This window comes from Myotis myotis, unplaced genomic scaffold (assembly GCF_014108235.1).
Source record: "Myotis myotis isolate mMyoMyo1 unplaced genomic scaffold, mMyoMyo1.p scaffold_m19_p_2, whole genome shotgun sequence".
In the NCBI taxonomy this organism is placed as follows: domain Eukaryota; kingdom Metazoa; phylum Chordata; class Mammalia; order Chiroptera; family Vespertilionidae; genus Myotis; species Myotis myotis.
In genome coordinates this window covers 456,294-482,497 of record NW_023416324.1, presented here as the reverse complement: position 1 = coordinate 482,497, position 26,204 = coordinate 456,294, and the positions used below count along the sequence as shown (strand labels likewise).

General features: G+C 65.5%; 1 protein-coding gene across 3 annotated transcripts in view; it reads right to left on the bottom strand.

The window, feature by feature from the left end:
* Nucleotides 1-26,204, bottom strand: part of PRDM16 (PR/SET domain 16) — a 275,916-nt gene continuing 249,712 nt past the window's right edge. Inside the window, exons 9-17 of one of the 3 annotated variants that reach the window (XM_036351807.1) lie at nucleotides 21,486-22,887; nucleotides 19,226-19,313; nucleotides 16,204-16,370; nucleotides 15,479-15,556; nucleotides 9,493-9,662; nucleotides 8,863-9,037; nucleotides 4,981-5,217; nucleotides 3,800-3,974; nucleotides 1-2,755 (exon numbers count right to left, since the gene is read on the bottom strand). In XM_036351807.1, coding sequence (XP_036207700.1) covers nucleotides 2,621-2,755; nucleotides 3,800-3,974; nucleotides 4,981-5,217; nucleotides 8,863-9,037; nucleotides 9,493-9,662; nucleotides 15,479-15,556; nucleotides 16,204-16,370; nucleotides 19,226-19,313; nucleotides 21,486-22,887 — 2,627 coding nt within the window. In that variant the 3' untranslated portion in view covers nucleotides 1-2,620. The remainder of the gene's footprint in view (nucleotides 2,756-3,799; nucleotides 3,975-4,980; nucleotides 5,218-8,862; nucleotides 9,038-9,492; nucleotides 9,663-15,478; nucleotides 15,557-16,203; nucleotides 16,371-19,225; nucleotides 19,314-21,485; nucleotides 22,888-26,204) is intronic. The other 2 variants (XM_036351808.1, XM_036351809.1) reach the window with 2 other exon arrangements.

Genomic DNA, 26,204 nt, shown 5'->3' with positions numbered 1-26,204 from the left:
TCGGGGTGGACAGCAGGGGCGGCCCTCGGGGTGGACAGCAGGGGCGGCCCTCGGGGTGGACAGTAAGGGTGGCCCTCGGGGTGGACAGCAGGGGTGGCCCTCAGGGTGGACAGTAAGGGTGGCCCTCGGGGTGGACAGTAAGGGTGACCCTCGGGGTGGACAGTAAGGGTGGCCCTCAGGGTGGACAGTAAGGGTGGCCCTCGGGGTGGACAGTAAGGGTGACCCTCGGGGAGGACAGCAGGGGTGGCCCTCGGGGTGGACAGCAGGGGTGGCCCTCAGGGTGGACAGTAAGGGTGGCCCTCGGGGTGGACAGCAGGGGTGGCCCTCGGTGTGGACAGTGGCGCTGTGACGGCTGGGGACACCACTCAGGTGTCCGCCCATCCAAACCGCCTCTTCCACAGCCACCACGCAAAGTAGGCACACACTGCCTTCTCCAGCAGGAAGCATGTAATCGGGGTACAGACACGGGTGTTTCTGAGGGGACTTTTCATGGGGACCCCATCCAGGTGAGGGATGGTGGCAATTCCGAGCCGCACGGGGCAGCCCTGGCTGAGCGGGGCCGGGCCGGTGGGAGGTGGAAGCGGTTGTGTTTGCGAATCCTTGTGCCGGGCCCGGGCCAGCTCTTCTCAGCAGACGCCAGGGCGGCGCTCGGTCTTGCTGCCTCGCGGGGCTTGAGAAGGGGCACCCTTTCCCAGGGACCCGCGGGCTGGGGGCATCTCAGGGGTCTCCCCACCAGGGTCTTGGGGGGCGAAGCCGGGCCCCCGACACCCGCATGGATGACTCTCCGCCCGGGGCCGCTGTGGCGGGCGTGTGGGCACCGGCGTGTGGGCACCGGCGTGCACGCTTCCCGCCCCCCGGGCCAGCGGAGGACACGGCACCGTGCGATGTGCGTCACCCTCACTGCGCCCGCGTTTCTCAGGGCGACTCGCGACTTCTCTCTCTCATGTTGGGACACTATTACTCTTTTTTCTGCCAAACGTTAAAAGAAATAAATAGAACACTTGTCGTAAATGCAAATGCAACTCAAATTTAACAAAAACACATGATTGTCTGGAAAGGGACAGCCGCGCGGCGGGGTTCGCGGGGACGCGGGACTCGGGGCGTGGAGGCTGCCCACGCCCTGGCTCTCAGTCACACAACACACAACCTATTACACGGTTTGGTCCTTCACTGGGTACTTATATTAACATTATTTCTTCACAATAAGAATGTCTAATGCCAAAAAAATACTGTTAAGGAAGAAATAAAATAAGAAACAAATTAGAAAAAAATTACAAGTTATATACAGATTAAGGTCAATTCCATCAGGGAAAAAAATTATTATTTGAACTTGGCCCCTATGGGAATAATTTAAAGCCCATGAGTGGGGAAGTGGACTGGTCCCCGGGAGGGAGGCGCGGCCCCGGCCGGCTGGGCTCTCTGCTGCAGGCCCAGGTTCTGGCTGGACGTCCTCGGTTCTGGAGCCGGTCCCGCCTGCCGGAACCCACGCGGAGAGTGGTGCGGCAGCGAATCCTGAATCTGCGCTCTCAGAAGCACGCGGGGCGGCCTGGTGGCCGGCGCAGGGAGCGGGTGTGTCCCCCACGGCGGCCAGGGGCGCCCCCGCCTTCTGCCCGCGCCCGTCTGACGGGGCGGAGGAGGTGGCCTGCAGACCGGAGGCGGCCAGCAGGCCTGCCTTCTGAAGAGCAGCGGTGGGGCCGGCCCGGTGGCCGAGGACAGACCGGGAGGAACGCAAGCTGACCGGCCCACCTCTCCAACCTTCCCACATAATTGGGGGGTCTGAGGAGGAGCTGCCTGCGGGCCACGGGCACGGATCACATGTCACACAATGACAGGCACATGTCCCAGTCCCAGCCTCGGGCGGCCTGGGACACGTCTCAGAATCCTTGTTGCAGTCTGAACTGGCTCACAGGCGTGGCCCGGTGCCCGGCCCGCCCGCCGCCACCAAACTACGTTGGCTTTACAAAGAGGGTCGAGGACAGAAAACCTCCCCGTTCGCTACAGTACAGAGGCCGAGCGCAGCCGGTGCGGGCCAGGAGGGCGTGGCTTTGCCAATAAGCTCAGGTTCCCAAGCGATGCAAAATTACTTTTACAAAACAATCTGCAAGTCCTTTTTCAATTTCTTTTTAAAAAATACTGTCTATTATTAAAACCACATGCTTAAATAGACTCTGTCGTCAATAAGGTTACCAAAAGGGCTGTTCTCGTCATTTTCACTATAAAAATCGTGTGGGCCTCCCCTCCGCCGGGCACCCCGGGTCTGCCCTCTCCTTCCGGCCCCGAGCGGCCCCGGCTTCAGTGCGGGAGGAAGTGCCGCCGGTGCCCGCCGGGCTGTGCTGCCAGGCCGTTCCGTGCGCCGCGCCCACGGCCGTACGCCGGGCTGTCCTGATGGTGCCCTCGAGACCGGTTCTCAGAGACATGGGCCCGACGACCTCAGGGACTTCGGCTTCTGGGTTTCCATTGGGAAAGCGGGTGAGACCAGGGGCAGACACCGAGGAGCCGTCGGATGCAGGGGCGAGGGTCTCCCTGGCCGCGGGCCGCGCAGGCTCCTGAGGCCTCGCTGGGATTTCTGTCGCGATGTGGGGCCCGAGGTCACCTCGCGAGCCCCAGCCCGCCGGGCCGGTCAGAGGTGGTTGATGGGGTTAAAGGCTCCAGCCTCGGGCGTGGGTCCTGTGATGCTCAGCCATGCATCCAGGGGGCTCTGGGCGGAGGCGCGGAGAGGAGGGTCCTCGGAGACGGACAGCATCATTGCGTACGCCTGGCAGGGGAAGATACGCGACACAGGCGGCAGGTGAGCCGTAGGACCCCGGCAGGCTCCGTCCTCGCCCCCTCCCGCCTCCCACCGCCTTGGCCCACTCAGACCCACACGGGAGGAGAGAGGGCCGGCACCAGGGCCCGGCCCATGGAGGCCAGATTCCCCCAGCCAGGCCTGGATGAGGGAGACGGGAGGCCGCAGCGGGGAGCTCGGACGCCATGGCCCTGGCAGAGGGGTCCCTTGGCCTCCTGGGGTGTTCCCCCTGCAGTCACCTCCTCTACCCCTTTTCTCCGCCTGGTGACCTGCAAACCCGTGGGCAAGTGGGCACTGTGGGGACCCTGGAGGTGCCAGTGGTCATCGCTAAGACCCCGTCTGCAGTCAGGCCCTGCCCAGGGGACGCCCGTGGGGACAGGCGGTGCATGAGGACACGAGCGTGCTCAGTCCCAGGGCACCTTCTGCTGTGAGCCACGGGGTGCGAGCTGGTGGGGAGTCAACACTGGACAGAATTAGTAAAAAGACACAGACAGACACACAGACGGTTTTGCTGAGACTCGGGAGCTGCAGAGCTGACTGAGACCCTCTGGCCTCCAGACGGGAGGCGGGTTCTGTTCTGCGGCCGCTACACTCGGGAACGGGCCCCAGCCAAGCCTGGGTCCTCCCTGACCCGGTCAGGGCTCCAGCGCGGACCTGTGCCCCCGCAGGCAGCTGGCTACGATGGAACCTGGCTCTGTCACTCTGGCAGGTCACAGAGGGCGGGAGGCAGGGCAGCCTCACCTGGGAACCTGCTTGCGGTACTGCCTTCTGGGGATGAGAGGACAGTGACCTCCATGTCCCTGAGTGTCCTGTCCAGGTCCTTCTGCTCTCAACCCTCCCTCCCCACTGCTGCTGCAGGGACGTGCCGGTTGCTGGGGCGTCTCTTTAGCCAATGCCATGGGCACGGGCGGGCCAGGGGGTCCTGGGCCCCCAGGCAGGCCGGGGGTGGCCATGCGAGAGGTAAGGCTGGCCCTGCCTCGCCTGGGGAGGTGGGAGGGCTCTGCGGGTACCTACCTGGTTCTTAGCCTGCCTGTACAGGGTCTGTTTTAAAGCCTCAGAGTCTAGGGTGGAATTAAGCACATCTTTAACTTCAAACGCTTCCTCAGCTGCTCTGCGCAGGTCCAGCCCCTTCCCAAAAGTCGGCATCGGCTCCAAAGCTAAGAGACCGCCCGCCGGCGGCCCAGCGCACCTGCACCAACCGGAGAGGCCTGTGAGCCGCGGCCTCGGCCCTGACGCCTGCATGCACATGACGGACACGTGACGCCACGGGTCTCCACGAGCCACATGCACAAGACAGACACATGGACACACGGACACCAGGACGGAAGCCACACGGACGCAGGAAAGCACGGACAGAGGACCACAGAGCGGGTAGTACACGCACACGTGTTGCAAGCAGCAGGCGGGGCATCCAGGCTTCCAGGGACAAGGACATACGGGAGGCCTTGGTTCCCGAGTCTGGGCAGCTGGGGGGGCTCAGGACTCCAGTCCCAGGACCCGGGGGGGGGGGGTGGCTGTCTGTGGAGGGACTCCTCAGCTCTCAGGGGCTCCTGGAAGCTGGCACTGCCTGTTGCCAGGGGCGTGGCCAGCACTCGGGATGCAGGGGAAGGGGCTCTGGTTGGCACAACTTCCAAAACTACGGGGTTCAGCCTCGGCGCCACAGCGCCCGCGGGACGCTGGACGGCACCCCCAGGCGACAGATACCATGTGGCTCTGCGGCTGGACCAGCTCGCTCTGTGCCTTCCCCTCCACTCTTCTCCCAGGCCTCTCGATGTGCATGCACACACATGAGTGTACGTACATGCACGCATATGTCCACACACGTGTTTGCACACATGCACACATATGCACCTTGTGTGTGCACATGTGCGTGTTTGCGGGTATGCACATGTGCTAGTGCATGCACACGTGCACAGGTCTATGCATGTGTCTGCATGTGCACGTCTGCATATGTTTGCATGTGTGCATGTGTGCACGCACATGTTTGCATGTGGTGTGTGTGTGAGTGGCTGGGCCTGGCTCCCCCCAGGCCGGGGCTCTCCCTGGCCTACGTGCAGAAGCCCCCGTGGTAGAGACCCTCAGGGAGGAGGGGCCAGCAGGGAGGGGGAGGCTCGCTGCAGGTTTGGGAGTGAGTCCTCCCTGGCTGGGCCCGGCTCTCTCAGCTGCCCGGCCGTGGCCCGGAGGCCGGCACCCACCTGCGGGTGTGGTCGAAGCCCACGGCCAGGGAGGCGGGGGGCTCCTCGTCCTCCTCATCCTCGTAGGCGCCCTGGGGCTCGGGCGCGGGGGACACGTTGTCGTCCTGGGACTTCCCCGCAAGGCTGTCATCGTCCTCCTCCTCCAGCTCCTCCTCCTCCTCCTCCTCGCCGTCCTCCGGCTTCCCGCTGGCCAGGCCTGGGCACGGCGCGGTGCCGTCCAGCTCCTGGACCTCTGGCCTGAAACGGCACGGGAGGGAGTTGGCCACCGACTCCCAAAGGCCGGTGACTCAGCTCTGGTCAGCTCTCCCCCGCTGCACCCCGACCCTCCCAGCCCCCCTGGAGAGCGTGCCTCTGTGGCCCAGATCCCTGAGCTGTGGGCCTGGGCTGTCCCTGCCTGGTCCCAGTCTGTCCCTGTGGGGTGAGTGACTCAAGAAGAGGAGGATGCCGCTAAGCGAGTGGCCGGGGACGGGCAGGGCCCCTCCCTGGCAGGGCTCCCAGCAGAGTGGACACTGTGTGTCGGGCGCCATGGCCGGCCTGGGGCTGGGCCAGGGTCCGGCGGGCACAGGAGACGTCGGGGAGGGTTGCGGCCCAGCCCGAAGGTGCTGCGCCTCCAGCCTTGGGGACTCAGGACGTGGGACGGCCCAGGGCCAGGGACCCCTCAGCGGATGGCGTTGGGTCCCGGGGTTCTGTGGATGGTGTTGGATTCCGGGGTTCTGCGGGGGCGTTGGGTCCTGGGGTTCTGCGGACGGCGTTGGGTCCCGGGGTTCTGCGGACGGCGTTGGGTCCCGGGGTTCTGCAGGGGTGTTGGATCCTGGGGTTCTGTGGACGGAGTCTCAGTCCCAAGGTTCACTGGACAGTGCCTGGGTCCTGGGGTTCAGTGGACTGAGTCTGGGTCCTGGGGTTCAGTGGACGGAGTCTGGGTTCTGGGGTTCAGTGAACGGAGTCTGGGTCCCGAGGTTCAGTGGATGGTGCCTGGGTTCTGGGGTTCAGTGGACAGTGTTGGGTCCTGGGGTTCAGTGGATGGAGTCTGCGTTCTGAGGTTCAGTGGACAGAGTCTGTGTTCTGGGGTTCAGTGGACGGTGTCTGGGTCCTGGGGTTCAGTGGACAGTGTTGGGTCCCGGGGTTCAGTGGACGGAGTCTGGGTCCCGGGGTTCAGTGGACGGAGTCTGCGTTCTGAGGTTCAGTGGACAGAGTCTGGGTCCTGAGGTTCAGTGGACGGTGTCTAGGTCCCGGGGTTCAGTGGACGGAGTCTGCGTTCTGGGGTTCAGTCAGCGGCAGACCCGCCGGGACAGGTTTGCCTGAGACAAGTCCCCTGACGTGCGGGCCCTGGGCCCCTCCAGCCCGGGTGGGGCTTCACTGTGGGCCCCGTGACCACAGGCAGAGGGAGCGTGGGGCGGGCGTGAGTCCTCGCTTCCCTCAGGCCTGGGTTCCGCTCGTCAGGAAGCCCGTGACGGGGTGCAGGGGCAGGAGGCCCCAGGTGTCCAGCACGCGTGCAGGGAGGCGGCGGGCAAGGCGCTCGCTGGCTGAGCCCATGCCTGACCTGAGCTCCGGGCTTCCAGAGCCTGCACCTCCTGGACCCGCAGGGCCGACGGGAATCCGTCCACTGGGCCAGGGACACGGTCCTCTCTCAGCATCCGGCAGGCGGGCCTCCTCCCCAGTGACCTCTGACCTCCAACAGGGCAGTTCTGGGGCTCGCCCTTGTGCTGGGGACCGACCGTGTGCCCTGGCCTGTATGTCTTCATTCCTCGTTGTCCCGTGAGGAGAGGGATTCTGACAGCTGACCCGCCTGGGGGAGGGGGGTGGGCCCAGCGTGTTTCCTTGTCACTGGGGACCCGTGTGGGCATCGGGGGCGCGCCCATCCCACCGTGACGGGGGTGGGGGGTGGCGGCCCTCGGACCAGGTGTTGTGGCCAACAGCGTCCTGTCTCCTTGTGGGCTCTCTGCGGGGCCCTTGGGGGGTCCTGGCCCCTCGAGCCCTGTGCCCTCTCAGGGACGTGAGACCCCACCCCCCACCCCCACGCTGAGGACGCGGTGAGCAGGCGGGCAGCTGCGGGCACCGGGAGGCGGAGCATGTGCAGCCCGCAGCCTTGTGTGTCCTTCCGTGGAACCCGCCCGCACCGGGCACGTTTCCATGTGGCGTCTCTGCCCGGGGCCGGGGACCACCTCTTCACCTGTGTGCCCTCCCCCCGAGGATCTGCTCGTTGGCAGGTGGCCCGCACCGGGTGGGGTGCTCCTGAGGGCCCAGCGGGCACTGTGGGGGGCCCTGGTGCCCGCTTCAGGCAGAGAGGCCACGGGACACGCGTGCAGGCCTCCAAACTGCTGCCCGGGGCGCGTGCCTGTCCCTGGGGCGGCCGGGACACAGCCCACGGCCGGACATCAACAATGGGACCTTCTCTCCTGGTTCTGGAGCTGGCGCCCAAGGTCCAGGTGTCACGGGCTGGTCCCTCAGGCCGTGAGGGGGACCCGGCCCAGGCCCCCGCTCCGGGTGGCTGCCCGCATCCTCGGCCTGTAGACCCGCCCCCTCTCTCTGCTCCGTCTTCACGTGACATCCATCCTATGTGCACGTCTGTGTCCAAATCTCCCCCTTTACAAGGTCCCCAGTCACATGGGATGAGGGTCACCCAACCCCAGTGCGACCGCATCTTCCCCATCAGGTCACGTTCCGAGGCTCCTGCGGGCCAGGCCTCCAACAGAGGGACCTGCAGGGGCACCGTCAGCCGTGAGGCCGGGACCCCCGGTGGGGCCTGAACTCCCCGACACCCAAGGGCAGTGGTGCCGAGTGAGGACCACCCGTTCACACCGGCCCCACGGATCTGCCAGGGGCCCCGCACTTGAGGGATGTACGTTGACCGAGACCCTGGTTCCCACTTTCAACAGTGACGTGGGGCACCTCCAGCCAGGGCTCGGGCTCCCTGAGCCGGGCGGTCCGAGAGCCTGGTGTGTGGCTGGCTCTGCCCGGCTCTCTGGGGACTTGGGCAGCCTCCTCCGTCTGAGCCTCCCTCACTCCCCTGCCCTGAGCAGCAGGAAAGCCCTGGCGGACGCGCATGCCAAAGTCAGGGGGTAGGATGGCACCCTGGGAATCCCGAGGGCAGGAATCCTCTCCTGGGCACTGTCCTCACCCGCTGGGGGTGGACGGGGGCCCTGGGCCCAGGGACGGTAGAGCTGCAGCCCACCCGTGGCCACCATGGCGGCCAGTGCCCTGGGCCTGGCTGTGTGGCGGGAGCCAGGCGCCCCACTCCTCTGGGCCTCAGTTTCCCCTCTGAGGAACTAGGGGATCGCACCCCGAGGCCTCTGGGAGTTGGCCGTGTCTCTGGTTCTCGGACGCCCGGTCTGGCACCAGCCGTCTCCCAAGGAGCAGCTCTTCCTGGGGTCGGAGGTCCTTTGGGGCGGGGGGGGGGGGCAGTGCCACGAGCGGAGCCCCGTGAACGGGGTTGTGCAGACACCCTCCTCCTTCTTGAACCCGAATCCTCCATTTTTCTGCCGCTGCTGGTGTGTGTCTGTGTGTGCGTGCTCACGTGTGTGCGTGTGCATGTGTCTGTGTTTAAGGGGCAGCACTATTGTTCGGAAACCTTCAGTGCCTGGGGCTAAACAAGCGTCCCCGAGTCTCAGGCGGCGAGGGCCGTGGTGGTCTCCCGCACTGCTGACACTTGGTCGCACACGTGTGAGCGCCAAGGCCATGCCGCGTCCGGGGGAGAAACAGGTGGGGGGAGCCCTTGCTGACACTCCCCAGCTTCCAGGCGGCAGAGCTGGGACGGAATGGGATCTGCTGCAGAGCCCTGGGTCCGGCCCGGACAGGAGCGGGGGGTGGGGGGGCTGCTCTGGGCTCAGCCGCACGGGGGGCCGGGCGCCCACACAGCCCCGGGGCCCGGCAGGGGCTTCTTACCGTGTGTCTGTTCGCGCCGACACCTGGCTCATCTCGCTGTTGGCGATGAAGTTTCTGATTTCAGAGAAATAGGAGTCTTCCTTCTCGTCTAAAAGTGCGTGGGTGTCCGACTCAGAGGTGGGGGAGGAGGTGCTGGTCCCCAGGTGGTTCGTGAGGACCCCGGAGTGCTGGCTCACTGCGTGGAGGGGGATGGGGGGCCCTCAGCTGTACCGCTCCGCTCCCCACTGCTCCTCTCCCCCCTCATCGCCCCATCATTCAAGTTCTACCCACCCCCCACCCTCGTTCCAGAACCACCTCCCGGGGCTGCCTGCAGGCGCGCACCTGGGGTCTTCTCGCCTGGGCCTGCTCCCCTGGGGCGTGTTCATCTGGGAGTGCTCACCTGGGCTGTGCTCCCCTGGGAATGCTCACCTGGGCTGTGCTCCCCTGGGGGTGCTCCCCGGGCTGTGCTCCCCTGGAGGTGCTCCCCTGGGGGTGCTCCCCTGGGAGTGCTCCCCTGGAGGTGCTCCCTGTGCTGTGTTCCCCTTGGCTGTGCTCCCCTGGGGGTGCTCCCGGGCTGTGCTCCCCTCCGGGTGCTCCCGGGCTGTGCTCCCCTGCGGGTGCTCCCGGGCTGTGCTCCCCTGGGGTGCTCACCTGGCGCGTGCTCGTGCTCGTGTTTCTTCAGGTGCCGGTCCAGGTTGGTCTGCTGCCCGAAGCAGCGGCTGCACAGGTGGCACTTGAAGGGCTTCTCCTTGTTGTGGATGTTGCGGACGTGCCGCTGCAGGTTGGAGGAGATGCTGAAGGACCGGTCGCAGTACTTGCACCTGCAGGACACACACCCTCAGAGGCGGCCCCGCAGCCGGCGGCCCCGCCCCGTGGTCCTGAAGGTGGGCACGGCAAGGCTGTGCCAGGAGCAGGTATTCGACCTTGACCTGCGGGCAGCGAACCATGTTGGGGTGTGCCCTAGCTGGAGGAGGGGGACCCGGTGGGGCCGTGCCCCTGGGTGTGCAGAGCCCAGACTCCCCAGCGTCTGCGTCCTCCCGGTGCTGGGTCACCCAGCTCGGTGGCCTCCCGCCTGGCAGGTCCACCCACAGGGCGACGTGCTCCCAGCCGCCTCAAGGGGGCAGCATCTCACCATGGAAAGACGCTCAGCTGGTCCAGGGAAGGGGGGCCAGTAGACAGCCCCCCGCAGACCCCCACCTGGTGCGGGGCGAGGAGAGTGGGGTCCTCGGGCTAGTCCCCCCCACCCCCCGGGCCCTGAGCTCGCTGCTCCATCGGTTGGGGGTGGGGGCTCCCAGCCTTGTGCTGTCAGGCTGCTTCCTCTGCAGGGACCACGATGACCACACGGTCCCCTTTGACTGGGGGGCAGCCCAACGGTCAGCTCATCTGTGTGCCCCGTGGGCCCCACCTGCAGCCCGCGCGGTGCAGGGGCTTCTGCCGCGCCCACCAGAACATTCCACTGACGCCCCTTCTCCGAACCCCGCGCTCACTGAGGGGGAACAGCCGTTTTGCACCAGCGGAGGCACCTGTGAGTGACGCCCCCGTGGGTGTGGAGCCCTCGGGTGGGGCCTGGCCTTCACGCCCACTCTCACGACCCCCATACAGAGGGCGAAACAAGAGCTAGTGATGTGAGCGTGGAGAAGCAAGACACCCCGCCAGACACAGGGAGAGAGCCAGGGCCCCAGAGGGTGACCGAGAAGTCACCATGCTGCCCCTCCTGGTGGTGGAAGACCAAGCAAGGCCGGTGACGGACAGGTGCTCCCACCTGCACTGTGTCCAGCTAAAGCTGCACACGGTGTGCATGTGCATGTGTGTGCACACGGTGCACGTGTGTTATTGTGTACACACGTGCCCATGCACACGTGGGTGCACATGTCAGCGTGTACATGCGTGCCAGCGCACATTCTGGTATGTGTGCGTGTGCAGACATGTGTGCACACAGTCCACGTGTGTTAGTGTGCACACGTGCATGCACATGTGGGCATGTGTGTGTGTGTAGTGTGGGTGCATGCACACATGTGGTGCATGTGCACACGGGCACAAACAAGTGCCCGGTCTTTGGAACTCGGCCAGGGACCCTGTCAGTCTCTCTCTGTCCGACGGTGTCAGGCTCCCACGGCAGCCCTGCTCCTTAGGCGGCTGCTCAGGAAGGACAAGTGCAAGGCCAAGCTGGCCCAGCCCGGGTCTGGGCACTCACCCCCTGCCCACCCAGCAGGCGTGCAGGCTGAGCTGTTCCCGCCCCGGTCTGCGCTCGCTCACACGGCGCCCCTTTCCTGTCTCTGTCAACAAGTCCCTGGAGGGCAGCGTGGGACCTGGAGAAGCGGGGTCCCGAGTGAGAACGAGGCTGCAGGGCGCGGGTTCCCAGGCAGGAGGTCAGGACCTCGTGGGATCCTCCCTCCGGCCTCTGGGGAGCCGGGAGGGTGGGTGGCCAGGCCCTCCGTGGCCATAGAGTCCCGAGTGGCCTCCGAGTTCTAATCTCAGGAAATGGCCCAGACCAACAAGCCTGTCTGAGAGTTAGGGGAGCGGCAGCCCAGGGCTCCGGGGCAGGGCCTGCGAGCAGCTGGGATTTGCCTTGTAAATAAACTGACAAGTGGCGACTGAAATTTATGGCCGCGCCGCATAGAATAACAACACCACTGCGCCCGCCAGGAAGGAGCAGATGGTGGCCACAGTGGCGGGCGGGGAGGGCCTGCAGGGGACTTTGCCATGACTGTGCCCGTGCCACTGCAGGGAATGCAGGAAAGCCAGCCGGGGACACAGCGAGGGACCGGGGGTGGGGGGGGGAGGAGGGCGTGGAATGGCCCCGGGCAGCGTCCCACCCCACACAGGGCCACACCCCAGGGAGAAATGCTGTCGGTAACTGTCAAGAAAGGGACAGAGAGATTCTGAAAGCCAGCCCTAGTACTCAGCTAAGGTAGGAAGGAGAGACCCAGCCCTAATATTCAGATAAGGAGGAAGGAGGGACCCAGCCCTAGTACTCAGCTAAGGGAGAAGGAGAGACCCAGCCCTAGTACTCAGCTAAGGAGGAAGGAGGGACCCAGCCCTAGTACTCAGCTAAGGGAGAAGGAGAAACCCAGCCCTAGTACTCAGCTAAGGAGGAAGGAGGGACCCAGCCCTAGTGCTCAGCTAAGGGAGAAGGAGAGACCCAGCCCTAGTACTCAGCTAAGGAGGAAGGAGAGACCCAGCCCTAGTACTCAGCTAAGGGAGAAGGAGAGACCCAGCCCTAGTACTCAGCTAAGGAGGAAGGAGAGACCCAGCCCTAGTACTCAGCTAAGGAGGAAGGAGAGACCCAGCCTAGTACCAGCTAAGGAGAGGAGAGACCCAGCCCTAGTGCTCAGCTAAGGGAGAAGGAGAGACCCAGCCCTAGTACTCAGCTAAGGGAGGAAGGAGAGACCCAGCCCTAGTACTCAGCTAAGGGAGAAGGAGAGGCCCAGCCCTAGTACTCAGATAAGGAGGAATGAGGGACCCAGCCCTAGTACTCATCTAAGGGAGAAGGAGAGACCCAGCCCTAGTACTCATCTAAGGGAGAAGGAGAGACCCAGCCCTAGTACTCAGCTAAGGGAGGAAGGAGAGACCCAGCCCTAGTACTCAGCTAAGGGAGGAAGGAGAGACCCAGCCCTAGTACTCAGCTAAGGGAGGAAGGAGAGACCCAGCCCTAGTACTCAGCTAAGGGAGAAGGAGAGGCCCAGCCCTACTACTCAGATAAGGAGGAATGAGGGACCCAGCCCTAGTACTCAGCTAAGGAGGAATGAGGGACCCAGCCCTGGTACTCAGCTAAGGAGGAAGGAGTGACCCAGCCCTAGTACCCAGCTAAGGGAGAAGGAGAGACCCAGCCCTAGTTCTCAGCTAAGGAGGAAGGAGGGACCCAGCCCTGGTACTCAGCTAAGGGAGGAAGGAGAGACCCAGCCCTAGTACTCAGCTAAGGGAGAAGGAGAGGCCCAGCCCTACTACTCAGATAAGGAGGAATGAGGGACCCAGCCCTAGTACTCAGCTAAGGAGGAATGAGGGACCCAGCCCTGGTACTCAGCTAAGGAGGAAGGAGGGACCCAGCCCTAGTACTCAGCTAAGGGAGAAGGAGAGACCCAGCCCTAGTGCTCAGCTAAGGAGGAAGGAGGGACCCAGCCCTGGTACTCAGCTAAGGAGGAAGAAGGGACCCAGCCCTAGTACTTAGCTAAGGGAGAAGGAGAGACCCAGCCCTAGTACTCAGCTAAGGGGGGAAGGAGAGACGCCTGGCCCGGCACGGGTGTGGGGCTTCACGCAGATGCAGGACGGGAGCCCAGGAGGAGCCGGACTGAAGGTGGTAGGCGTGTTTCCTGGGGCGGGAATCCCAGGTCCCCCCAGGCCAGGGCAGCCTCGGAAGCTCGCCTCCACCGTGTGACTGAAGGTCCCACCGGCACCAGGACGGGGAAGAAGGCAGCCCTCAGCCCTAATTCAGTCTTTTTGTTGTTGTTAATCCTCACCGGGTCATTTTCCCACTGATTTTTAGAGAGAGTAGGAGAGAGGGGGAGAGACCAGATGTGAGAGAGACACATCGATGGGTTGCCTCCTGCACGCCACCTGACCAGGGCCGGGCCGGGGAGGAGCCTGCAACCAAGGTACGTGCCCTTGGCCGGAGTTGAACCCGGGACCCTTTGGGCTGCAGGCCAACGCTCTACCCACTAAGCCACACCGGCCAGGGCTCTAATTCAGTCTTTCTGTCCCTCCATCCTCATCTCAACAAGGCCTGCGCACGGAGCCGCAAGGACAGGGTCTCAGGCTCCTTCCTTCCCACCGCGCTCTGACCAGGAGACGCCGCCAGCCGAGGGGCCGGCTTGGCCTGGACCAAGTCTCCCCTCCCCTCCAGGCAGCGTGTCAGTCACAGGAGAACGTGCCTGTCCTCCCCGTGCGCAGGCTTTGGCCGCGGCCGGAGTCACTTTGGATGGCCGGGGCGCGGACTTTAAAGGCAGCGGTCAGCGCTGTGTAGCGGAGCCATTGGGTCATGCGCAGCCATGAGAAGCCGACGGCGAGGGGCCGTCTGCTGGCCTCCCTGGCGCGCACACCATGGGGTGGGGTGCTCATGTAGGCGGGGGGCGGGTGGAGGTTTACTCAGCCTCCCAGGGCGGGGGGGTCCCCCTCTTTGGCAGATTTCTGAGGCCGAATGTGCGCATTTCCCTTTTCCCACTTAAAGCCTCCCAGTGATCAAAGGGGGCCCGGAACCCCGCGATGTGGCAGGAAGTCACCCCCGGGCCCCTCATCACAGGGCCGCCTTGCGCCCGAGAAAGTCAAGATCCGCAACGCGAACTTTCCAAGCAATCATTGCTCCGTAAGTTGAACCTCACAGATTGAGGTTCAGAGAACAAAAGAAATCAATGATCATCAAATGTTTCTATAAACACGGCCCGGCCCCCGGGGGCTTTTACACGGAACACGGTCCGGAAACCGGCTCGCGTTACACAAAGACCCGGGCGGCAGGCATCGGTCCAGCCCTCCCGCTGCTCTGGCCTTCGCCAGGGCACCCGCTTCTGGGCGGCGGGGCCTGTGCTGGGCGCTGGGTGCTGCCACACAGGCGGTGAGCAGGGCGAGCTGGCCTTTCTCCCGCCAGGACGCGACCTGGCCCTGTGGTGGCTGGGGACGCGCGTTACGTCCAAGGGTGGGCGTAGGGACCACGATACCTGCAGGGCCCCATGTGGCCACCTCCCCAGGGATAGGGACACCCACACACACAGCTCAGTCTCCAGGGCCAGGGGTGACGCGGCTCAGAGTAGCCAGATGTGGGAACCTTCTGTCACCAACTTCCAGCCGTGCCAGCTCCCTACTCCCAACCGCTGCCTCTCAGGCCCCCAGCGCGATGCCGGGCAGTGAAACCAGCGGCTCCCAGTGCGCTCCAGGCCGCCAGCACCGTGGCTCTCGTCTGAAATGCTGGCCCCGGGCCCCTTCCCGGCTGGGTTCCTAAAAGCCAGGGTCCCCTGCAGCCCGCTCGTGCCCCGGGAAGGCCCAGGGCCCAGGACCAGGTCGGTGAGCCAGCGAGGCACTCGGTTCAGATGTGGCCTCGGACCCCCGGCAAGTCACGGGGTGTCCCTGAGCGCCGGGCTCCAAGCCTTTGAGAGGAAGGTGGTGCCCTACTTGTTGTAGACACCCCTGCTGTGCTGTGTGGCCGCGTTGCTGCCCAAGAACTGGGGCGAGGTGGGGACTGGACGCACAGGTCTGTCCAGGGCCCTAAGGGGACTCACGCAAGTCCCTGGGGTGCCCCGGCCTGGCTGGGACCTGCATTTGCTCAGAGCTCTGGTCCACGGTCCGCTGCCAGGGCACCACCCTGGACTAGGGTCAGGTCAGCCACAGCCATTGGCCATTGGTCATCGGGAGTGAACGAGGCTGGGCTCGGGTGGGGGGATTCGGCTGAGGCTTCGCCGACAGACTGTCCTGGGGCCCTGGATCCTGGCAGGCCCTGCTCTGAGCCCCGCCCAGCGGAAACACCAGAGGATGGAGGGCTGCCGCTGGCATCGTCCTCCGGGGGCAGGTGGGAGCCTCCAGAACCTGCTGGGCAGGGGCGCCTCCTGCCTGATCTGTACAACGTCCCAGGGCAGGATGGCGGGGGGTCAGGAGGGGGCCCGGGAGTGACCAGGAGCACACGCTGGTCCCACCCACCCCACGCGGCTCTCACCTGTACGGCTGCTCCCCGGTGTGCGTCCTCAGGTGTCGCGTGAGGTTCGCAGATCGGGGGAAGATCTTCCCGCAGTACCTGGGGGTGGGAGGCCGTCAGGAGACCCAGGGGCCAGATGCTTCCTGGCGCAGCCCCCCTCAAACTGGGCACCTAGTCCCCCCCAGCTCCTCCCCCGGGGCAGGTGGCCAGCTGCACAGCCTGCACTTCAATGTCTCCTGCAGCCCATTGCCCAGCTGAGCTTTACAGAGAAGCCACTAGCGGATGCTGGGGCCTCCGGGCCGGCTCCCTCCTCAAACATCATCTCAGCCCGGAGCCCAGGGTGCCGTGCTGGCTGAGACCGGCTGGGACCGGCTGGGACCGGCTGAGAAAGGCAGGTGCCGCAGGGGACAGACACAGTGGTCTCTTCCCCAGGCTGGGGTGGGAGTCCCCACCCAGAGCCGAAGTTCAACCTCGCGCAGCCCTGGCCTCTGCCTCTGGGATTCCCGCTGCCCGCCTGGCCGGCAGCCACTTTCTGAGCTCGTACAGCTTGGGGGGAGGCAGCGGGGAGGGGTGGGGTCTACCCCAAACAAGAACATGAGGATCACGGACCATTTATTGCTGCGCTGCTGCCGGTTGTGACTGGGGTTTCCCTGGAAAAGCAGGGCCACGGGCTGGGCCGTGTCACCTGTGCCCCCCCTCCCCGGCCCCCAGGGCGCCCACCAGCCCAGGGCCTCGGGGAGGCTCACCTGCAGGTGTAGCGCTCCTTGCCCTTCCTGAGGATGGGGTCGGAGAGCGTGGGGGGCGGGGAGCGGAAGTTGAAGGGGTGGTGGGGCAGGGGCTGCAGGGCGCTGGAGTCCGCCTTCATGGCTGCGAAGCTCTCCAGCTTCTCCGTCATGGTCTCAATGGCCGACATCTGTTGGCGTGAGAACGGGAGAGGCTGGGGGACTCCCCGGAGCCACCCCCTCTCTTTGACTTTTTTTTTTTTTTTGGTTAATCCTCACCCGGGGATATTTTTCCATTGGTTTTTAGGGAGAGAGGGAGAGAGAGGGGAAGACAGAGAGAAGCACTGATGTGAGAGAGACTCAGCGATTGGTTGCCCCCTGCCTGCACCCCAACCAGGGCCCGAGTGGGGAGGAGCCTGCAGCCAAGGTACATGCCCTTGACTGGAATCGAACCCGGGACCCTTTGGTCCTCAGCCCGATGCTCTATCCACTGAGCATGCCGGCCAGGGTCCACCCCTCTCTTGAAGCGTGGGGACCCACCCATGGGTGTCGGGTCCTCAGTGACAGAGCACGGCAGGGCCAGGCCGGGACGAGAGGCCACGCGGGCCTCAGGCCGTCACTGGAACCAGATATCCCGGCGTCTCCTCGGCCCTGGGCTGGATTCGTCCACCGACCGCGGCCCCAGCCCTGCCCTGGTCCTTCCCCAGAGCCCCCATCACCGTCTGGGGTCCCGGCTGCGGGAGCTGGAGCTGACCTGTCCCCGCCCTGCCTGGCGTGGGGACCCAGTGAGGCGGACTGTGGACACGGGCCATCACCCCCCCCCCCCTGCCCCCCCGATGCTGACACCTGCTGGCCTGACCCCTGGCCATCACTCCTGACTGTCCAGTTTGGGTTAAAGACAAAATTATATCTTTTATTTATTTATTTATTTTTTTGAGTCTTGAAAAATTAAGACAGTTACTTGAGTCTCTAGGGATCACAGGGATCAGGACCTCAGGCGCCACCACCCCTAGTGGCGGGAGGCCATCATTGCAGGCGACGTACTAGAAAGAACCCACAGCTGAGAGTGGACCTCACTAACCCAGTGGCCAGGATGAGTGCCGGTGCCACACGGCCCAGGACACGGGGGCACGGGCCGAGGAGCTGCCTCTCTGCTCCTTGGAGATGCCAAGGGGGTGGCAGGAGGAGGAGGAGCGTGGCACTGGTTGTTTCCACGTGGTGGGCACTGTGCCTGCCCCCCGAGTGCTGGGGGCTCGGGGACAGGAGAGTGGGGGGCTGCTGCAGCTGCACAGGCTTGGCAGCACCGTCCCCGATGGAGGGAGCGTCCCGGAGGCCTGCCGGTGCCTGGCCCTGGACAGGAAGGGCCTTTGCCATGGCCAGAGCCCCTCGGGGTACAAGTTGGGGACCGACTGACTAATGGGCTAATGAACAGAAAATGATGGCTGCCCATAACGGCCCAGGCCTCTGTGGCCCTGGGCTGCCGCCTTGTCCCACGCCAGCCCCGTCCAGGTGGCAGGACCCTGTGGGGGAGGCACTGCTGTGGGCGCCCTCCCCGGCCCCTGATGGACCGATGTGAACGGCCCCCTCAGCGGCTGCCCGGCCTCTCCCCGGCCCCTCCGTGGACAGTGGGACCCCAGAAACACACACCGCTGCCCCCCTGCCCGCCGGTCTGTTTTCACCACAGTCTTGAAAGGTCCTGGAACCCTCCACCACTCCGACTCCCCAGGACCCCCAGAGGTGGTGGGGGCCATGGCCAGCAGGACCTCCTTGCCCTGCACCCTGGGGCTGCCCACGGTATGCCAGCCTCAGGAGGGAAGCCCTGGCCTGCCTGATGTGACCGCAGCAGCGCCCGCCCCGAGCACAGGCTCAGGCCATGTCATTAGGTCACTAACTGGTCACCTCCCATCTGTCCTCCCCCAGCTCTGGGCCCACAGGCGGAGGGGCAGCGGGGGGCAGGGCCCAGCTGACAGGGGGTCAGTGCTCCCCGCCAGCCCCTGGTTGTCAGGCCCGGGTGGGTCTCAGAGGCTGCAGTCCGGCCGGCCCTGCCCGCTCCGCCCCGTCAGATATTCCGGGCCCAGCTCCCCGCAAACACAAACACAGGATGCGCCTGGCCGGCCAGCGGTTCCCAGCCCGGCCGCTCCCAGCCGGGCCGAGGAAAATCGGGGGAAGTTGTTAACCGGCCCCGGCCCGGCGAGACAATGGGCTCTAAGATTAGCTGTGAGCCCGCGGCGCAGGTTTAACCGGGGGCTTGTCCACGGCAGGGCTCCGACAGAACAATGCCCGTCTGGAGTCTGGGCGCGCCCGGGACCCCCTGGGCCGAGGCATGGGGGTGGCTTTGGGGGGCTGGGCCCCATGCAGCGAGGACAGGTGGGCGCAGGGCAGGGAACCGGGGACTCCGCCCGGCCCTGCTCGTCCTCTCGGCTCTGGCCCCTCTGTGCCCACCCCCGGGAGGCGAGGGCCTGAGGGGCAGACGGAGTGGCCACAGGCTTGGGGTCTGTCTTCGTCCCAGACCAAACCCCAGTCTGGGCGGGGGGAGGGGGCTCCCACCTTCTCCAGCCCCCGGGGACCCACTGCTTGTCTCCTGCTCCTGCCTCCTCACCCCGCTCTGCCCCCTGACACACGGCCACCCTTTCCTGGTCTTTCTTGTCAGGCACCCCAAGGCCCGCGCACCCCGGAAAGGCCGCTCACCTCCACATCCCGCCGTGTCCCTCTAGCTGAACCTTCCACTCCCAGTCTTGGCTTTCCTCCCTGAGCTCTGCCGACCGCCCCTCCCATAGCCGGGTCATGGCCGGTGGGCCCCGTGAGCCGGGGGCCTTGGCTGCTTCTGAGGAACCCACAGGGCTGCCTCCCCCAGAGCCCACCTCCTTCCTCAGCGTCCCGGCCCTTCACCCCGTCCGGCCTCAGGGCGCTACCTGGTCCGCAGGGAGAGTCCCTGGGCATCTGACGGGCAGGTGGGGAGGCTGCCGCCCGCCTCGGGGTGTGGCCGGCCTGGACGGGCCTCGGGGTCCTGCCCCCCCACCCCCGCCCTGCGCCCAGCCCAGCTCACCTGGGGGTGGAAGAGCAGAGGGGGAGGCCGCAGGAACTTCTCCTTCAGGACGCCCACGGGGTCCGGCACCTTCCGCTTCTCCACCCTGCTGGACAGCAACGCCAAGGGTTACGTACCCCCAGGGCCTGCGGGCTCCTGCCTGCGCCCCTCGGTCACGGGGGGCCTCGTCATGCCGGTTCTGCTGGGCCCCACGGAGTCTCACCGACATGCAGGGACCGTCATGGCTTGGCCCACACGCTGCCCGCTGAGCCCTGGCTCCCTCCCTCCCGTGCCCCCATCACCTCACCAGCTCTGGGCCCTCCCAGTCTCCCCAGCGCCCCCCACCCCAGCTGGGGCGCCCGTGACCGTGCGAATGCTGAATGCGGAGCCTGGGACCAGCCCTGCCCCGTCTACTCTGTCGGGGTCCCTGGGGTTGTCCCAGCAGAACATGGAGCCCGCAGGAGGCTGACACCGACTCCCCGACTTCCCTGTCGCCGGCCCCAGGCACCGGGCACTTTGCCCGCCTGGTGAGTGGCCAGCGGCTTCGTCCTGGGGAAGGCGCGGGGCCCCTGATGTGGCCGGGCAGCTCCCACCGGGGCCCTGGCGGCCAAATGCCGGTGACACGTGGCCAGCACAGAGCGGGGGGGGGGGGGGGGGGGGGGGGGGCGGGGCAGGGGGGGCGGGAGGTGGCCAGGGCGGCGGCCAGCAGCCCTTCTCCCCTGAGGTCACCTGACGTCCCCCCTCACCCAGGTCTCCTCACCCAGGTGCCCTTTCATCATTTCCCAGCAGCGCCTGCCTCAGTTTCCCCTCGGGGTTGAGATTCCATCTAAACGGGAAACCTCTTCACCGGCAGACACAGCCCCTCTGACCGAGTCCCGGGCCCGTGGGCCTGCCTGGCTCCTGCGAGGCCTCGCTCCCGTCCCTTTGACATGTGGCTGTCTTCCCGGGCCCAGCGGGACGCTGGCCAAGCAGGACGGGGACAACCCAGGAGAGGGGCTGAGCACAGGAGACCCCAGAGCCGCCCGGAGCCCAGGGGCAGGGGCGCCTCACAGGTAGCCCCACGGAGAGCCGCCGTCCAGGAGGGGGCGGGCGGGAGCCGCAGGACGGGCTTGGGGAGGCCCCCTCGGGGGAGAGGATGACTCCGGGCGCGGCCGTGCGGGACTGGAACGGGCTCCGAGGCTTAGCTGAGGCCCCTCAGAGCTGGGCCGCGCCCGGTCCCGCCCTCCCAGGGGGCACCAGGCTGGGGGCATGGGCGAGAGGGGACACATGGGAGGAGGGCTCAGTGTGGCTCCATCCCTTCTGCCTTCCTGCTGATTTGGGCCACATGGCGGCCCCACAGGCGGGCGAGGGGGACCCGGGCGGGCACTGGAGGGCAAGGGGAGACTGGCCCCCACCCTCGCTGGCACCCCGCCTGACTGGGCGCGTCTCCCTCGTCCCTCAGCAGGCGTGACCTCACTGAACGCGGGTCCCAGGCCCCGCTGGCCCTTGGGGAGCGAGCAGCAGGCACACGGCCCTCGGGGTGGCCGCACGGCCCTTGCTCCCTGACACCAGTGCATGTGTGTACACGTGTGTGCACACGCCTCCCATCCAGAGGCAGGGCCTGCGTCAGCTGCACCGCCAATACCCGCTGCCTGCGCCTCGGCTCCCTCCCAACCTGCCTGTGCTCAGCCTGCTCCTGGCGCTCAGCCAGGCTCCCTGGGGCACAGGTCTGGGTCAGACCCCCCCACCCCACAACCCCAGGTCAAAGGCCTACAGACACCGGGGAGGCTGAAGGTGGCCCCTCACTGGGAGGCTGGCCGAGTGAAGGGACACGGATTGGTGCCAGCCCTAAAGCTTCCTCCTCATCCTCCTCCCCCTCCATGGCAGGGGCTCCCCACTGGGCCACCAGGAAGGCCGGCTGCGGCCAGAGGGAAGTAGAGACACTGGGGAGAGGGAAGGGCGAGGGCGGGTGTGAGTTTTGTGGGGGCCCGAGCTGGTCTAGGAAGACAGCTGGAGGCTCAGGGCCCGGGGTGGGGATCAAGGGGGGGTTGCGGGGGTGTGTGTGTGGCTCAGGCAGCGCAGAGGGTAGCCCAGTGGCCGTCAGCGAGGGGGAGCACGAGTGTCCAGGAGACCCTGCCCTGGCCTCCCGAAGTGGCCCCGGCCAGGCACCCACACCAGGATCCCAGGGTCGGGCTGAGCCAGCGTGGGCCCCTGAGCCAGCAAAGGCAGCGGGAGGGCCTGGGGGAGCAGGAGAGGCGGCCCCATGGCCTGGGCGAGCGGCGAGGGCAGGGCCTGTGAATACCTGTAGATGGGGTCCATGAAGAAGGGCGAGGGCTTGGCGTAGTGCAGGGAGGGCTGCTGGGGCAGCTGGGCCGGGCAGGCCTTGGGCAGCCCATCGCCCGCCAGCTTGCGCTCCCCGTAGATGTGGTTCTTGCGCGGCTCCCGGCCCCCGCCGTTCAGGCTGGCCCGGGCGCGGCTGCCGATGCTCAGGTCCAGCGGCTGCTCCTCGCCGGCCGCGGGGCCCGCCTTGGGCGCGGGCAGGACGGGCAGCGCCTCTTTGGGTTTGGTGGTGAGGTCAAAGGGGGACTCGGTGCTGGGGCCGCCCCCCTTGAGGGCGTCCCGGGGCGACTTTGGCTCGGCCTTGACCAGCAGGCTGTGGGCGAGGGTGCGGTCGGCGAGGGGGTAGAGGGAGGGGGGGAAGTCGGGCAGGAACTGGAAGGGGAACACGGAGTGGTAGGGCAGCGCGCCCAGCCGCTTCTCGGGGACGCCCATGAAGCCGGGCCCGAAGTACTTCTCCGCGATGGACGCGATGGCCTTGATGGAGTCGCCCGTGGCGCCCGCCGCCAGCAGCTGCTCGTCAGGCGGCGGGAAGAAGGAGTGCTGGGCGTAGAAGACGGGCACCTCGCTCACGCTGTTGGGGGCCCCCGGCGGCGCCGCGCCGCCCCCGAAGCCGGGCTTGCCCTCGGCTGCCTGGCTCTTGTCCTTGGCCTTGTCGCGGTCGCTCTCCGCGTCGCTGTCCAGGTCCGAGCCGGTGCCCGTGGTCGTGTCCAGGTCCGTGCCGGTCGTGGTGTTGATGTCCTCGAAGTCGCTGCCGTCCGACAGGTCGCTGCTCCGTGTCTTGAGCTTCTCGGGGTACGTGTCCTCCAGGTGCCCCTCGAACTTCTCCTCGGGCCCCGCGGCGCCCGTGGCGCCCTGGCCACTGCTGCCCACGGCGACCAGGGGCAGCGCCGGGTTCCCCAGGGGGCTGGGCAGCTTGGCGTCCTGGGTGTGGTTCAGGGGGCTCTTGAGCAACGGCGTGGGAGGTAGCAAAGGCGGCCGGGGGTACAGGGACGGCGGGAAGATGCCGGGGAAGCCGGGGGTCAGTGCGGGGAAGGCCGGCGGCGCCGCCGAGAAGGGCAGGCTCCCCGGGTGCGGCCGGGAGGGGAAGTACTCGCTGAAGCCCAGGCCGGCGTGGTTGAGGTTGGGGGGCGGCTTGGCCTTGTCCAGCAGGGGGCTGGGGGTGAGGGGCAGGCCCGGGGAGAAGAGGCCGCCGGGCGGGTAATGGTTCTTGCCCTCGCAGAAGCGCCGGTGCTTGTTGAGGGAGGAGGTAGTGCTGAACATCTGGCCGCAGTCCTTGCACTTGATCTGCGTGCGGCAGTCGGCGTGCATGCGCTTGTGGCGGCACAGGTTGGAGAACTGCGTGTAGGACTTGTGGCAGACCTCACCTAAAGCGTCAGCAGAAAGCACGCAAACACGCTATGAAATTACCAGGAAACCGGGGGGGGGGGGGCAGGGAAGGGGCTTCTGTCCCTGGTGATCGGAGCAGCCTGTGCTTCTCTCTGTGTGTACATGTATGTCAGTAGGTATGCATGTGTGCGCGCAAGTGTGTAGACGCACACATGTTCATGTGAGAATATGCACCTGCAGGCACATGTATTATGCATGTATGCATGTAGACACGTGTGCATGCATGCTGCACACAGATGTGGGAATGCCGTGTGCATGAACATGTGTGTTCATGTGTGTTCATGTTGTGCATAAATGGCCGAATGTGTACACATACACAAATGTATGCATGTCACACATGCATGTGAATGCCACTCACATGCACATATGTGTGCATGTGCACGCAAGTGTGCTCATGTATTTCACAGTGAGCACGTGTGCATGCCATTCATGGGCACATGCATATGTTGCATTGTGTATGTGCACATCTGCATGTGTGTGCCTGTAAACACATGTGCACACAGACACACATGTGCACCCCATGCTAGGGGTGGCCTTGTGCCCAGCATGAACGGACAAGGGCTGCTTCTGTGTCCTGTGCTCCCCGTGCAGCCAGGCTAAGCCTCATGCTCTGCGTCTGTAATGGGGGGCAAGGACTTCCAGCCTCAGGTGGGCAAAGGCAGGCAGACAGCCAGGTGCCGCCGCGGGGCTCGCCCAGGACCCACCTCCCTTCCTGCCTCATCCTGCCCCCCACATCACACCCCCCGTTTCTAACGGTGTAGTGTCCCCAGCTGCCCGTCCTCTCCTGTCCCAGGCCCTGGGGCCTGCAGCCAGGCGGCCACCCCTCAGGAGTGCTGGGTGGGGAGCCTGGGCTCCTGGCCTGTGTGGTCGCCGTGGGGGTGGCCTGAGGTGGGGGGGAGAGGGGGCCCCCGCAGGGCCTGCAGCGCGGGGCTGGGTCTGCATCAGAGGAAAGTGGAACCTCCCGAATTGGGATCCAGAGGCGGTGCCGTCTCTGCTCCCGACAGGAGAGGGCAGTGCCGGCTGGCGCCGAGCGCAGGACCCCGGGACCCAGGGGACCCGTCGCAGCCATTTTCCCGGTGGCCTGTGAGCTGAGTGGCAGCAGCAAGTCACCAGCGTTCCTTTCTCCTGTTTATCCAGCCGCGGGAGGAACGCAGCCCCCCCCCCCCCGCCCCCCCGTGTCTTTCTCTGCAGGACAAGCTGCGCCCTGATGCAGCCCCGGTGGGAACAATGATTTCGCGTGCTGCTCGCTCCCCCGGCCCTCGCAGCCTGACGGCAGGCCACCTAGGGGAGCCGGCCCGGACTATGGCGCCTTCCTCACAGCATCTATTTATATGAGCTGCTCGGCCTTCCTGGCCACGGGCAGGGCAGGCATTTTCAAGGGAAGAGGCTGCCTCACAGAATCACATCTGCCCCTGGGGAGGCACGGGGCCATCTATAAATACCCTCAGGTCCCGCCCAGCTCGGGGAGGGGGAGAGGCCGTGCTCAGCTCAGGCCTGGCTGGACGAAACAAGAGGCCGTTGCTGTGCCCTTGACCCTGGACGGGCGGTGTCAGTGCCTCGTTAGTGGCTGCTACCCCCTAAGCTTGGAAAGGTGCCTGGGCCTGGGAGCCTGGCATGCCGGGTCCCCACCACCTGGTCCAAATGCGGGGGCTGCAGAGACGCTGGGGCCACAGAGACGTCTCTAGGGGACTGAGGTCTAGAGATGCGGGTCCTGGACCCGGGATGGCCGCCACTGTCAGAGCCGGTACGGGAGGCGGCTGCCCGCAGGGCTGAGAGGCCCTTGGACATGGGGACCAGCACCTGAGGAACAGGGACCCGGGCTCTGCCAGAGTGCAGGGGGACCCTGGCCCACCCTCATCCCGTCAGCAGTTTTCCTTGAGGGGTACATGTGTGGATATACACACTCACCACCACACATTCACACACATACAGACTCACACACCTACACCCACACCCACACCCACGCACACACCTACACCCCCCCCACACCCACACTCACCCCCCCATGCACACAGTCACTCACACCCCCCCACACCCCCCCAATGCACACACCAGCACTCACACACATGCATACACCCACAGTCACACACAGGCACACACCCACTCACATACCCTCACACGCACACACCCACAGCCACACACACAGGCACACACCACACACCTACACTCATACACACGCACACACTGACACACACATGCCTGCACTCACCCACATTCACACACACACTCCCACATGCACACGCACACACGCACGCACACACACACACACACACACACACACACACACAGAATGACCCCCCATGGCGAGAACACCCTGACACAACTCCCCACACTCCCAGGGTCACCCCTCCTGGCTTTGATGTAATGGAGCCTGAGAAGTCGCAGGCCGCCTCGCCTGGGGTCAGGAGCCAGCCACCTTGAACCAGAAGCAGGGTTTTGCCGCATGGCCTTGAGCACCTGGCCCCTTAATGTCCTGAAGCCTCAGTTCCCTTCTCGGTCATTAGAGATAGTACAGACCCCGCTCCCTAGGATTTTGTAAGGGTACTGTGAGATAATGCATGTGAAATGGTGACTCAGCACAACCTGGTGTGAATGGTGACTCAGCACTATCTGGTGTGAATGGTGACTCAGCACTATCTGGTGTGAATGGTGACTCAGCACTATCTGGTGTGAATGGTGACTCAGCACTATCTGGCGTGAAGGGTGACTCAGCACTATCTGGCGTGAATGGTGACTCAGCACTATCTGGTGTGAATGGTGACTCAGCACTATCTGGGGTGAAATGATTGCTAATTGCACTGTTAGGCAGAGAAAAACCTTCAGGCTCACTTCCCTGGGCTGGCCCATGAGGTCCCTGGGACCTAGCCCTTTGGACTTCTGACCCCTCTCCTATGAACCCCCTATCACTCACCCCCCAGACACACTGGCCCCGCGGCCTCTATGCTCAGAGCTGTTGTTCCGCTCTCTCCTCCTCCTTCAGTCTCTGCTGGAGTGACTCGTCCCACAGGCTGCCCGGCCTCCCATCGCATGGGTGGAACAGTGCCCGCCTGGCACTGAGAGCCTCCTAGTCCTGCCCTGCCCCACCCCCAGCTCGGGCGCTGGTCACATGCCTGGTTAAGGGTTACATGGCTCGACCGCTGTCTCCTCCGTTATTTCACTGGGCCCTGCCACCCGGACAGTCCTGGGCATGTAGTCCAGGCCCCAGCGGAACTCAGTGGGTGCCACTGGCATGGCCGTGCCTCCGGAGGCCCGGGTTGGGTGGTGCCTGAGTGCGGGGAGAGGGTGTGCAGCGGAG